This window comes from Ursus americanus, chromosome 17 (assembly GCF_024610735.1).
Source record: "Ursus americanus isolate L20-20 chromosome 17, mUrsAme1.1.p, whole genome shotgun sequence".
NCBI classification, from domain to species: Eukaryota; Metazoa; Chordata; class Mammalia; order Carnivora; family Ursidae; genus Ursus; species Ursus americanus.
In genome coordinates, this window is record NC_142143.1 from 44,834,051 (window position 1) to 44,849,023 (window position 14,973).

The 14,973-nt window shown below is 41.0% G+C and overlaps 1 protein-coding gene across 2 annotated transcripts in view; it reads right to left on the reverse strand.

Moving 5' to 3' along the window:
• Positions 1-1,134: 1,134 nt before the first annotated feature.
• KCNMB4 (potassium calcium-activated channel subfamily M regulatory beta subunit 4) overlaps positions 1,135-14,973 on the reverse strand; it is a 64,506-nt gene continuing 50,667 nt past the window's right edge. Inside the window, exons 3-4 of one of the 2 annotated variants that reach the window (XM_087868935.1) lie at positions 7,459-7,541; positions 1,135-4,664 (exon numbers count right to left, since the gene is read on the reverse strand). In XM_087868935.1, the coding sequence (XP_087725061.1) occupies positions 4,591-4,664; positions 7,459-7,541 (157 nt within the window). In that variant the 3' untranslated portion in view covers positions 1,135-4,590. The remainder of the gene's footprint in view (positions 4,665-7,458; positions 7,542-14,973) is intronic. The other variant, XM_045789586.2, reaches the window with a different exon arrangement.

Sequence of the window (14,973 nt, forward strand, 5' to 3'; positions counted from 1 at the left end):
CCCACATCAGGCTCCTTGCTCTGCAGGGAGCCTGCTTCTCCCTCTGCCTGCCACTTCCCCTGCTTGTGCTCTCTAACAAATAAATAAATAAAATCCTTTAAAAAAAAAAAAAGGAAAAGGGTTTATATGCTTTGATATATTTCAGTTAATTTTTCATAAGGATGAATTATCTGAGCCACGTAAATGATTCCCTATCCACGTTGTCTGATAATATTTTGTCCCATTACTAATTCTGCCATTGCATTGTCTGCCCATCACTGAGCTTCAGACAAAGACCTACGAAGCCATCAGAGCTCTTGCAATGTGTGTTCGGGGCACGGAACAGGTAAGGACAGGAGGTAATAGATGTGGGAATCACCAGGTAAGACCATTTAGAGAAAAGCAATGTAAATTATCTCTCCATCATAACAAAAGTCGAAAATATGTGGCTTTGGCATTGTTGCTAGGCAGCTGGTAGCAAGAAAACAGAGACTGCAGGATGGAAAACTAGAGACCCTTGTTATGCTCTGATCAAACATTAGGCAAAACGGTCACTGGCAACAACTCAGAAGGCAGACCCATAGCGGTGGGGAGAGTGATTAGGAAAAAGCAGGGATGAGGTGCACTGGCAGCTTCTCGCTGTTTCTTCAGTAAGGTACCATGGAAAATGGTTGAGTGAGACAAGAAGAACTCGTTTATGAGGAGGGTAGCACAGCTTTGTTAGAGGAGTTGTATCTACGTCCTGCAGCCCACTGCTTCTGTACCCCAAACAGCAGGAAGTTGGCATGTAGAACCTTTCTTAGGAGTCTCCATTGACTAATATTGGCCAGGCAATGGGAGTAGCTCCGCAGAAAAGATCAGATAAAGGGCATTGCATTCCCACTTAAACTTGTTCCAGAAAGCTTCGAGGTGCCTGCCATTGAATTGAGGACTGGAGATACAACCAGAAACTAAGTAAGATGCTGTTGGCTTCAGAACTATAACAAGGGTAGGCTTCGGGCGTGGTTACTCATGTGAACAAACTGGAAGCAAACAGAACAGAAACCTACCGTAGTTCTGATGAAATTTTATCACTTATGTTGTGGGCACCCCTCCAATGGACGGCCTAACCCCAAATTTGGTTTGGATGTCAAGACTAATAACCACACACACATCAAGAGGGTATGAAAAGGTTTATTATTCACATCTTTCTGGGGAGGGCAGGGCAGTCCCCACGCAGGTCCAAAAATGAATTGACTGGTTTGGCTTTTATTGTTCTTAGGGTGTGAGGCTGGAGAAAGGGTTCCTGCTTTCGGGCCAGGCTTCTGTGGTTTGAACTTCCCACTGGGCCAAAGAAGGAGGCCCCCCCACCTTTCTAATCAGCTTGCCCAGATGTGGGACACAGCGGGGAGGGGGAGTAGGGGGGCATGAAAGCTGTCAGCCGTCAAACATAAAAAATGGACTCAATCTCTTTATCACAGACAAATGAACAATAATCCTGGTTTATAAGAGCCTCTGACTGCTCAATGCCTAAGGAAATCTAGGTCTACAAGGGCGGCCCAGCAGGCAGGAGCCTGAAAAGGCTGTGATGAACCCCCGAAGTTTCAGGTGTGGTTATGAGTTTGAGGAGCAACAATTTCCTAGAGGTCGAACCGGGGACCACAGATGACAACGGACAAGTTTCTCCAAGAGAGCAGATTCAAGGTTTAACCAAGGACCTTATTTCCCGTTGGGGCAAAGGATCTTTGTAAGCCCTGCTCAGATTTTCATCATGGCATGGGGCACTGACAGCTAACCATCATTCCTATCCTTGACTTTAGTGGCCTTTGGCACCTGAGTGGCTCAGTTGGTTAAGCATCTGCCTTCAGCTCAGGTTATGATCTCAGGGTCCTGGGATCGAGTCCTGCATTGGGCTCCCGGCTCAGCAGGGAGTCTGCTTCTCCCTCTGCCCCTCCCCTCGGTTGTGGGTACTCTCTTTCTCAGATAAATAAATAAATAAAATCCTTAGTACTCTTTCTGCCCCTTTTAGAAATAGAATCCTTCCCCTGGAGATTTAGGGGAACGTATGTCCATCTAGCTCAAGAGAACGTGTCCCTGCCTTCCTTGAGGCTACGTATAGCTATGTAGTAAGTACTCAAGAATAACTGTGAGCAAAAGGATGGGTGAAATTTCCTTAAAAAGAAATAGCTTGCTCCCAACTTCCTCTCTTTCCCAGGCTGCAAAGTGGGTGTGTTTCTTTGAGCCAATTTTGACCATGGAATGAACACCACCCTTGGTAATAAAAGAAGAGCGAGATAGATGAATCCTGGGGCCCTCCATTACTGTCTGAAACAGAGCTGCCCGCCGGGCCCCGGACTTCTCTGCTGCCTCTGGACTGCTGTGCGAGGAAGAAAGAACTTCTACGAGCTGTCATATTTCGGGGTCTCTGTGACAGCAGCTTTGACCATTTCCTCACATGTACAAAAAAGTGAATTAAAGTGTTAAGAAGTTAAGCTTCTTTACCTTTTTGTGATCTTAAAAATGGCCTTTCCTTGTTCCTCTGGATTTTAGCTTTAAGGACAAGTATAAGGGGCCTCAAATTTAACTAGCTATAAGCAAGTAAGACCTTAAAGGTACACGTGACCTCATGAATTCAGCGTTTCGCCTCTTTTCCAAAAATCAACCTACAGAATATAGTCATGTCTATTCTTTGAGTCTAATTAGAGGCCTTAATTAACATAAACCTATGAGTGTCAAACTGATGCATGAAAACTCAGATCACTATATATTCAATTTCCCTTTTTTCCAACACATCACACATATCCCTGCACTATTTTTATCTAGTCTCTGTAATTAATTAATCAGAGGTTATTGGATTAAGCTATAATGGCGAGTGTAGACTTCCTCTCCCACTATGTGGTGCAAAGATGATGGTAGTCTCAGGTTCCCATTCTCGAGTAACCGTGCTTCCCAACGGCTCACGGTGTTGCTAAGACAACAGGGACGCCGCAGCACAAAGCCGGCACTGAGGTCAAGGCCCCGGAGCTGCCCGAAAGGATGTCATCAACAGCGTGCTCAAGGCCGTTTTCACAGTGAAACTTGTAACACTAAATTAGGAAAAAAGGATCATATTCATTCGACACCCTCCCGTAGGAGACTGTGGCGCTCTCAGTGACTTGCATTCTAAAATTAAGAAAACAGCAGGATGTGAACGAAAAGTCAGGAGATTACCATCCCACTAATATGTCTCTTTCTTAGAACCCTGAGCAAGTACTGTCCTTAAGTGGCCTTCATTCTAAGAGAAGCATATTTGAAGACTAAGAGAAGAAAGCAAAAAGGAATCAGATTGTCAGCTGTTCCTTCACTAAAAATGTACCTCTCATCTAAACAGAGGTTTGATTCCACCTGGTAAATACCTGGGTAGGCGTGATAGCCACGGAGACCTGTGACTGATATTTGGAATCTGACTTTACGGACAGATGCCAGGAAGCATGGTCTCCTCCGTGAACTTCTGAGAAGGCACAGAACAGGAAGCTTGGCGGCGGCAGGGACGGGCGCGGGGCTGTCTCTCCAGGTTTGTCCGAGCAAACGGACCTTCTGCGGCAATGTTCTGGTTTTAATACTGACAACGTCGAGGCAAGAACAAAGAAAATAAAAACAAAATACTTGAACTGATTTTGAATATTTTTTTCTGGCCTAAAAGAAGAAAGGAACAAAAACAGCAGCTGAACAGTGTCCCTCACGACAGGTGCATTCTGCTGTGCCGAGATACAATCCATCAAACCCAACACGGACGCGGGAATGAAGGAGCTCGAGGCTCTCAGAGCCAGGACAGACCTTGTTCAGAATCACCTCCCCTCTCTCAAGAAATAATCTGGTGACAAATAACGGAGAGGCGAAGGCAAGTGTTGGAGGATATGCTTTTCCGATCTTTGAGGATCCCTTGATGAAGAGTCACAGAAATGGCTGAAGACGGAATTAACAGGGCACTTTTCATTTTTCAAGCAGGAGTCAAAAGGTAGTCCTTAGCAATGGGAGGTGGGGATCATATTGTGAGGTCAAGACGTGGGCAGGGGTCCTTAGCTCTAAGTACAACTTTAATCTAGCAGAATCGAATGAATCGGATGAAACCCTTGAGACCCTTTTTTAAAACCCTGGTGTTCTAAGCATAGAAAAGGAAATAGAAAAAAAAAAAAAACCACGGACCACTCTATTTTAATATTTTTAAGTAGCATAAATCATAATGGTTTGTATACTACACTGTACAATTATATACGGTTACTTTCCTAAGAAAATGAACTTCGTATGGGGTTTTCTGAAATGGTTACTCCATTAGGTTAAGAGCTTGCCCCCTTGGCCATCGCTACGACACATGGCATACAATCTATGAGGTTCCGAGTCTTCCAGTTGTGCCGGTTTCTGCTGCCATCGAGGCAGGAGCCTCTCGGAGACCTCCCATAGCCCCTTCCATCTCCTGCGCCAGGAAACGGGCTCTGCGGGGACATGTGTGCCGATGGGCGCAGCTTCTGTGCTTTGCTTTCCACAAGCCTTCTCCCCTTTAAGAGAACTTGCGCTTCTTCATGGCTTCTGCTTTGACTGCCAGGCTCTTGGCGCAGATGGTCAGGACCACAATGAGAACGCCCACCACAAATGTCACCAGGGGCCAGAGGAAGCAATGTAGGAGGACAATCTCATCATGCCTGCGATGCAGGAGCACATCATCTGGTCTGCAAGACAGTGGAGAACAGGAAAGCAAGAAAGAAGCGTCAATTGCCTTGGCACGGCACAACTCTGCAACCTGGAGCCCAGCTTCCTTTCTAGCCCAAAGGAAATAATCGTCACTGAAAGTGAAGACCTCGCTCTGGCTATAAATACTGTATTTTGAGGTTCAAATCCGTGACAGAAAGATCTGAGGTCTTGAATCAAGCAATGGGTGCAAATTCGTATATTATTTATAATATAATTTACACGTTGCAAAATGTCAAAAGTGTAGCAATCTTTTACATTATTATTGTCCTCCATTCTAAGTTGTTTAACATATTCCATTTTCTCACTCACCTTTTAATGTCTGCTGGTCAAAGTGGCACGAATCAGTTACTTGTGGGTTGACATTCTCAAACCCAAACTAGACCTCGGCACTTAGACAGGACCCAAATGATCTTAATTCATGAAAACAGTCAGTTAAAGTCACTGTTTGAGTTTAATCAGAAAGACCTATAGTGTAGCCTGCAGGTCAACTCAGCTCCATTATGTGAAGGTTTTTATTGATGAACAGAGAAGTGAATGGTTAGATTTAATGCATTTTTCCATGCTTCGGGGTGGGGGGAGGATTAGCCCTCATTTTAAACCACTGACCACTTTCTTGATAAATTTTGCAAAGTCTTAGCAATATATTTCTATCTTCTCAATGCAGGGCTCTATTTTCAATTTCAGCACTGGTCTCATTGTCAGGAAGTAAAGATGAGATGCGTTCCGCAAGCCATGATCTCTCATCTTGGGCCATTAGAGAGACAGCCTGGGAATTCAGCCTTCTACAAGAGGTTTACATTTTGCAAGATATTTCCATTTCATCTCCAGGGAGGTTTGTTCTATTACACTAGAGTAGCGGTGCTTCCTCCAGGCAAGGAAGAAGACGATGTAGAGTAAGTAGCCCAACTGCCCTCGAGAACTTCAGAAGCTTTAGAGTACAGGAGCAGTGCATTTAACAGAGTGCATTAGCGAGAGTGCCGTCTAGAGGAGCTCTCGCTAATCATCACTGTCATAACGCAAGACCTGTTCTTCCAGAACACTGACAACGAATGTTGGGTATTTCTCTTCTACCTATAATGCAGCCATCATGTGGCACTAACAAAAACAGTTTTGCAGGTTAGCTTGGAAATTACAAAATCCTTGCCTTTTTTTGTGCATCATTTCAGATTTTGCACATATTTTTGTTGATATTTTATTTTATATTATTTCAACTAAACTTTGGGCTAAATGAATGCAGAGCCATCGTAACAATTAAGCAAAAAGCATCCCAGCTTACAGAAGTTACTCTTTTTTCCGAATTCCTGGAGCAACAGACTGTCTTCAAGACTTGCGCTATCATTCATTTGTGATGGATATTAATGCAATACCGTTTTCTCCTATAAGGCCCTTGACTTTGTCATTGCCTGTTATTCTATACATAGATGCTATTAAATAACACTTGCTCTTGATGGTGGGAAACTGTGTCTATGGCAGCATGTTATCCATGCAAAATTTCAAGAAACTTCAAGTCTTGAGTGTAAGAAAGTAGAGGCCTAGGTCCAAATATAGTCAGGGCACAATATAGCTGAAGTCATATTTTACAGTCTTTGAGATCCCAACCTCCGGCACTGCCACAACTCTTTTCCCAGCTAAGAGAACTCACAGCTGTCAGCTGCCTCTACACAAGTGTGCAAAGGAAAGTAAAAGCTGTCTTGTTTTCAGATCTCACATTTAGGTCTTTAATCCATTTTGAGTTTATTTTTGTGTATGGTGTAAGAAACTGGTCCGGTTTCATTCTCTTGCATGTAGCTGTGCAGGTTTCCCAATACCATTTAGAGAAGAGACTGTCTTTTTTCATTGTATATTCTTGCCTCCTTTGTCATAGACTAATTGACCATATAATCATGGGTTTAATTCTGGGCTCTCTATTCTCTTCCATTGACCTATGTGCCATTGACCTCTTCCACTGACATTTTTTTGTGCTGGTACCATATTGTTTTGATTGGTATAGCTTTGTAATATAGTACATCTTGAAATCTGGAATTTTGATACTTTCAGCTTTGTTCTGGATTTCTCAAGATTGCTTTGACCACATCAAAATAAAAAGGTTTTGAAAAGTGAAGGAAGCCATCAACAAAACCAAAAAGCAAAATACTGAAAGGGAGAAGATATTTTCAAATGACATATTCAATAGGGGATTAATATCCAAAATACATAAAGAACTTATACAACTCAACACCAAAATAAATAAATAAACAAAATAACCTGATTATAAATGGGCAGAAGACCCAAAGTGACATTTTTCCAAAAAAGAAATATACATGGCCAACAGACACATGAAAAGATGCTCAATGTCACTAATCAACAGGGAAACGCAAATCAAAACCACTGAGATATCGCCTTACACCTGTCAGAATGGCTAAAATCAAAAAGACAAGGAATAACAAGTGTTGGCAAGGATGGGAGAAAAAAGAACCCTACCTCACCGTTGGTAGGGATGTAAATTGGTGCAGCCATTGTGGGAAATAGTATGGAGGTTACTAAAAAAATTAAAAATAGAAATAGCATATTGTTACACAATATCATATTGTGTATTTACCTAGTGAAAAAGAAAACACTAATTCAAAAAGACATATATACCTCTATGTTTATTGCAGTGTTATTTATAATAGCCAAGATATGGAAACAACCTAAGTGTCCATCAGTAGGTGAACGGATAAGGAAGATGTGGAATATATATATATATATACACACACACAATATTATACAGCCATAAAAAATATGAGATCTTACCACTTGCGACAACATGGATGGTTTTTATGCTAAGCAAAGTGAGACAAAGACAAATACTATACGATTTCACTGATATGTGGAACCTAGAAAACAAAACAAAAGCATAAACAGAAAAGCTAAATCAGGCCTACGAACACAGAAAACAAACCGATGCTTACCAGAGGGGAGGGGTGGGGGGGATGAGGAGAATGAGTGCAGGGGAGCAGGAGACACAGGCTTCTAGTGAGGGAATGAATAAGGCCCGGAATGAAAGGCACAGCATAGGGAATATAGTCAGTGGTATCATAATAGTGTCGTGTGGGGACAGACAGGAGCTGCACTTGGGGTGAGCACAGCATAACGTAGAGAGTGTTGAATCACTACGCTATCCATCTGAAACTAACGTAACAGCGTGTGTCAGCTACACTCAAATAAAAAAGAAAATAAACTGTAGCATTACTGATTTTTTTTTAGAAAGGTGTTTGGGATGGCCCTTCCTTCCTAACCTCCCTTCTTCTCCCCCCCTTTCTTAAGGGTGAGGGTACACAATGATGTGAATGTACTTAATACCACAGAACTGGACGCTTACAAATGGTTAAAACGGGGGAAAAAAAGGGGAAAAAAAAGGGCAGGGGGAGTGACTTGTATTTTTAACACTATTTTAATTATTTTGCACGTAATTTCCATAAGTGCTTTGCAGTTAATTTTCTAGTAAAATGCTTCAGTGAGTATCCTCTTTTGTGTTCCTTCTCTGGTGTTGATATTGAATCCTTTACCACAATACCATACAATGGAGTCAGGAAAATAGCCATGGGTGAGGTGGTGGGACCCACTATACATATTCTCTGAAACATTTAATTAAAAAAGGAAAAGAGGAGTGAAAATAACTGAAAATGCTGGGCCCAGATATTTGTTTTATTTAGAAACTTCTTGGCATTCCACCTGCTTTAAGAGCCCTTGAGGCAAAATTTTATTTTACTATTTCAGACAACAAAACATGATTCACTTGAGATAGCTATGTTGAATTTGCAAGAGCTTCAAAAGCATTCTTTGAGGCAGAAATAGTATATAAAAATGTTCACATTTCTTTCAAAATAATTAATGTCTGTTTCCAGTTCATCCACTTCTAAGATGCCCCATTGAATCCTTCAATGGAAGGAAGGGAAGCAGAATATGCCCCTTTGGCATAAGGATTACTTTGAGCTGAAGGCAACTGAGAAGAAGCAGATATTAGAAAGCTCTTTGGGGCGTCTGGGCGGCTTAGTCAGTTAAGCGGCTGACTCTTGAGAACTTCCACACGGTCCCAAGATGCACTTGTCAATAAACGTCTCTGTTTTTCTCTTGTTAATCTGTCTTTTGTCAGTCTAATTTACAGAGCCCCAGCCTATGAATCTGAGAGGGGTAGAGGGAAAAGTTTTTCCTCCCCTATAGGAAAAACGGATTTCTCCGCACAGGAATGCTTCGCTTCATTATTCAGTTAATAGGATTTGCTGAGATTATCTCTAAATTGATCCTCGTGACACAATTAAAGTCTGGTTCATTCAAACTGGGACTTGAGCGTCTTGATTTAAAGCACTACCCTACCTCAGTTTCCTCCAATTTGATCAGGCAGCCCTGCATTTAGAATTCAGTTTTCCATAATTCTATAATGGTAGGACTAAAAGGGAACTTTTAAAAAAAAATTACTATTTTCAGGGCGCCTGGATGGCTCAGTTGGTTAAGCGTCTGACTCTTGGTTTCAGCTCAGGTCTTGATCTCAGGGTCATGAGATTCGAGTCCTGTGTTGGGCTCCACGGCGGAGCCTGCTTAAGATTCTCTCTCCCTCTCCCTTTGCCCCTCCCCCACTATTTAAAAAAAATACTAACTGCAGTATTTGGCAAACTGGATAAATGACCTGATGAGATCTGAATATGCTGTAGTATAATCAGGATGGTGAGGAGGATGTAGGCAATATACAAAAAAGAGGCTGATTACTCTTATCTGAGGACTTCAAAAAAGTAACCAAGGGATTTATTTTGGGATATGTAGAAACACTAATGGAAAGCGCTCGTAAATCCTGAGAAAGGGTGGGTACAAGTATCACAAAACAAGAGAAAGTGCTGTGAGTACCCTTAGAAATACTTTCTTAAGGCTTGGCCCTACCCTGAGTCAAGCTCTGAAAGTATATTGTAGGTATATTAGAAAAGAGTTAGCATTCATTAGGTGCTCTGGTAGGGCATTTAATCCCACTCGATCCTTAAAATAACCCTGTGATGGAAAAATTTTTAATTGTCATTTTACAACCAAAGAAACTGAGGTAAAGAAAGATGAGTTTACTCAAGATTACCCGACAGAAAATAATAACGCAGTGTTTCAAAACCCTATCTGTATGACTTTTAAACCTGTACTCTTTACCCCTCAGCTGGCTTTTCTCAAATTTGAACCACCTCTGGTGTTTGTTGAAATGCAACTTCCTGAATTTCAAGTCCTGGTTGCCTGCATCAGAATATGAGGCTGTGGGATCCAGACATCTGCATTTGTGAGAGGCTCCAAAGCTCTAATAGTTAAAAAAAAAAATTGGAGTGAAACAAAAAAGCTACTCAGCTGGCTATTTCTGAAACTGTCTAATTAAATCTTATGTCCAGGTTATTTTCTTGGCCTCCACATACTTTTGGGCAGAAGGGGCAGTGTATGAAGGTGTCCTGGGACAAGACAGGAGGAGAGAAGGGGTGGGGGTGGGGAGTAATGGGGGTAGGGTAGGGAGTAGAAATCCAGTCCTGATGTTAGATTTGCTCAGAGGGCGTTTTTGTCCTAATTAGCAAACAGCACCCCGTAGATTAGCAGCAATGTACCACATAAAAAAGATAAAGATTTGGTGTGTATCATCTTAAATATTAAAAATACATTCCCTTTGACTTTGTCTCGCCAAATGAGATTTCTTCCATCTCTCAAAACCTGTTCTGTTGGCTAACAAGAACAGAAAATGATGACCTCTTTTTTTAATGGGCTGGAAAATTTCTTTTTTTTTTTTTTTTTTAAGATTTTATTTATTTATTTGACAGAGATAGAGACAGCCAGCGAGAGAGGGAACACAAGCAGGGGGAGTGGGAGAGGAAGAAGCAGGCTCATAGCGGAGGAGCCTGATGTGGGGCTCGATCCCATAACACCGGGATCACGCCCTGAGCCGAAGGCAGGCGCTTAACCGCTGTGCCACCCAGGCGCCCCTGGGCTGGAAAATTTCTTAAACTTAACTCAAAGTTCATATAAAAATCTGAACTGTATAAGTTACTGGTATCCCATGATGGTAACTGCACCGATGAAGAGAAAAAATGATCTACTTCCAAGTACTTTCTCCATGAGAGCCTATAGAAAGCAGCAATCTTTTTTTTTTTATGATTTATTTATTTATTTTAGAGCGAGAGACCATGCGCATGAGCGAGAGAGCACGTGTGCACGAGTTGGGGGGAGGGGCAGAGGGAGAGGGAGAGAAGCAGAGTCCTGCTGAGCGTGGAGCCCCATGCAGGGCTGGATCTCACAACCCTGAGACCATGACCTGAGCCAAAATCAAGAGTCAGCCACTTAACCAACTGAGCCACCCATGCGCCCCAAAAGTAGAAATCTTTTTAGATTTATTATCACAAGAACTTTTTGCTTATTTGAGCAGAGAATTTTCCTTTTCATATAGGCTGCTAGAAAGCTCAAATTTTGGCTTGCCTTAGCAAGATCATACAATTTTTTTCTGCCAGCCAGACCCTTCTTATTTTCTGCACATGTTTCTAATTTATTTTATCTTGCTAAATTCTATCAGGCTTAGGGCACTTCTTAAACCCTTCTTAGAGTAGGTACAGATCAATTCTCTACATTTACATATCATATTCAATAAACCTTGGAAACTTTTTTAGTTGTCAGCTTTATCCATATTCGGCAAACTGGATAAATGACCTGAGAAATACAATCCTACATCATTACAGGACTTTGCACTTGTGTATTTTGTGGAAATCTTAAAGTCTACAAATGCTTCATCATATCACAATCATAACACAATTGTGCAGGCATAATGGCAGTCCAACATGCCAGGCCTCTGGTAGAGCAGCAAAATCCAATGACAAAAAAAATGTGATGATCTCATCCTCCAAACATTTTGAACAGGTCCTCTCTATTCCTGCTGTAAACCTTGCTTATCACTTATAACATGACCTACTTTTAAAAAGAATCTTAAATAGATAACAATAAAAACAAAAGACTTAAGTAAGATAAAACTCTTAAACTGACAGTAAAGAGCAAATACAGTGTAATTAGGATAAGAAAAAAATTGAAAAATAGAAAAATAGAAGTCCAAGGTTAAGAAGAGCTCCTGCCTTAAGCATTAAGTGGAATTTACCTCTGAGCTTCCCAGTACCCAAGGGAAAAAGGACAGAGATGAATTACACAGCTGCCGCTATATAAAAAAAGGGAAGCATGCCAATTCATCAGAACAAACTTTTTGCTAGGGCTATACTTAATACATGAGATGGTGTGTATTTTTACATAAAGTAATTTGTGTAACACATTTGAAAGGCTAAGAGCAGCTTTACAAAGCTGGCTAATGAAATCACGTGAGGAGTTTTTATAATTCCAATTCCAAGGTCTCGGATCTACTGAGTCAGACTGAAGTGGTTGTTTTTGTTTTTGTTTTTTTAAGATTTTATTTATTGGGGCGCCTGGGTGGCACAGCAGTTAAGCGTCTGCCTTTGGCTCAGGGCGTGATCCCGGCGTTATGGGATCGAGCCCCACATCAGGCTCCTCCGCTATGAGCCTGCTTCTTCCTCTCCCACTCCCCCTGCTTGTGTTCCCTCTCTCGCTGGCTGTCTCTATCTCCGTCAAATAAATGAATAAAATCTTAAAAAAAAAAGATTTTATTTATTTATTTATTTATTTATTTATTTATTTATTTATTTGAGAGAGAGAGAGAAAAAACACAAATGGGGGTGGGAGGTGGGCAAGGGGAAGCAGATGGAAAGGGACAAGCAGACTCCCCACTAAGCGTGAAGCCTGACCTGGGGCTTGATCCCAGGACCCTGAGATCATGACCTGAGCCAAAATCAAGAGTCGGCTGCTTAACCAAATGAGCCACCCATGTGCCCCAGACTGAGGTTTTAAACAGCTTTCCAGGCGATGCCAATAATTACTCAAATCTGGGAATTACTGACCTTAATGCTTCTTAAATATCAAATGTATCAGCTTGGTTTTTGACAATAACTGAAGAGCCAATCGTTCAAGACTGAAATCACTGACAAGCATCCTATGTTATTGGCTGAAAGGAGAGTCTATTGTCAGGTTAGATTCCTGACACGGAAGTGACAAAATATAATATTTTATAACGAAAACCAAAAATCTGACATGTATTCATTCTCAGATAATTTTCTCTACTTGGAGCTAGGTTTCAGACACCCTTTGAAGGTTTACTCTGAAGCCTCAAATGTATCAACAGGTATTTAATTGAAATGCCACACGTAAGAGGAGACTGTGTATAGAAAGTTTTCAGGCAGAAATTGCTGACCACTGACTTCTAAACTAGAAAAACCTTGATGTGGGTATCATTAAATGTTTTAATTTTTAGCAAGACTCTGTGCTATGGGCTTTCTAGAAGGGGACTGAATTATGACTCGATCTATTGATTGATGATTTTTAAAAGATTTCAGAAGATTTTTTTTTTCTACCAAAAGGCATTGAAGATTGGCTGGTAAAAATACTGAATTTGGTTTTGGCATAAAACCGTCCTTACTGAGGGTAATTAGCCAATGTGTTTAGCTGCTATTTGAAGCAATTTTAAAACCTTGGCAAGAGAAAAGTATGCTTCTCTTATATGACCACGGGAAGGCACTTGAATAGCTAATCTGAAAGCTGTATCAAGTTACACTATAAATTACAGTGCGAATACAGAGACCAGAACATAGAGATCCTCTGCAGTACTCTTCGTGAGTGTGCGTTCTATCAGGAGCCCATCTTTGCCCACTCGAGTTCAGCAATGATATTGTGATAAGGGCTTTGAAAAGCTTGTGACGTACATCAACACCGTAGCTTTGCCCCACAGACGGTTCCTATCTACGGATGAAAGGCTGCTTATAGATCTCTAAGTGTTATAAATACCCTTACATCTTCCCCACTATTTTCTCCAGTTAGGTAAACTTAGAGTCGTAATATTTAATTGTATAGGAGCTGGTCCTCAAGCTTGCCTATTCTTCTTGGGGGAAATTAAATCAAGCCTCAGACCTGTGGTTTCTAGAGAGAAAAATTTGCATTTGGCTTTGGCAGGAAACACAGTAAACTAGCAGGTGTGTTATTTTGGAGCAATAAAGGGTTGAATTAATTAGAAACAGCAAGTCCACCCTGATGGGAAGTCCTAAGTAGCCTTGCAAGTGTAGGGCAGTGTTTCAGAACATGAACTTGAGTTAGACAAACCTGGGTTTAAATATGGGATTTACAACTTGCTAACTGCATGATTTTAGGAAAAATACTTAATCCAAAAAGAAAAAAGAAAAAGAAGAATACTTAACCCCTCGATGTCTTAATTTTTTCAACTGTAAAGTGGCAATAATAATATGTACCTTACAAGGTGGCCCTGAGGAATCAATGAGATAATGTATGTGAGGGGTTTAGGCAGATGATTGCTTAATAGCAAGTCTTTAATAATTCAGTAAGGGTGGTAATAATGATTATCATTACAGATTGGGGGCTCACAACTCAGAAGATGATTTTAAAATGTTGGCAGCAATGTATTATTTGCAAATATCTTCTACCATCTAAGACTATCTGGCTGAAGTCACAGGAAATTCCTTTGATCAAATTATAATTTCTTTTGGTAGAGACGTCTTCGTCCCCCCTCCGCTGCCTGTCCCCTCTCTAGTCAGCCTTCCAGTCCTATAATGGTAGGCTTAAAGGTGGCAATGTTAAGAAACAGATTTAATAAGCAAATGATTCCTTTCAATTTTAATACGTGCATCAAGAAACAAAAAATTCAGTAATATCAATCTCTTGATTAAGAACACAAATAGAAGTTACCCCCTAAATCTATCCCCCAAGCCATCATTTAACATTAAGTTACTGTGATGGTTGGGCTTAGAAAATGTTTTCTGACTGGTTAAGATGGTTGTCCTTACAGGTGCAGCCCAGACAAGGAATTGTCTCAATCCAGGTGTTGTAAAGCAGAGGCCCCGGGAAACCTCTGTGGCCCTGAACTCCCAGAGAAACAACTTCTTTAAGGCTTTAGTCTCACTGTGTGGTAATTATTTTTTATATGTGTCTTTTTCCCAACCTGACCCTAAGAGCCCTGAGGTCAGGAACGAATGAGGGATAATCCCTGCCTGAGAGGATATCTCCTGAGTTCTCAGAAAGAAAGAGGTGTTATTGTCAAACCAAGAAAATGCTTATAACGTTTTGTCTTAAAAAAAAAAAAAAAGCAAACCAATGAATCCATCTTATTCTGAGGCTGCAAAAAGCAGAAAAAGGTTTTATTAATTATAAATCCTCTGTTGTTCTCCCATTGGAAAAAAAATAGGAAGAGAATTTTTAAGCTAT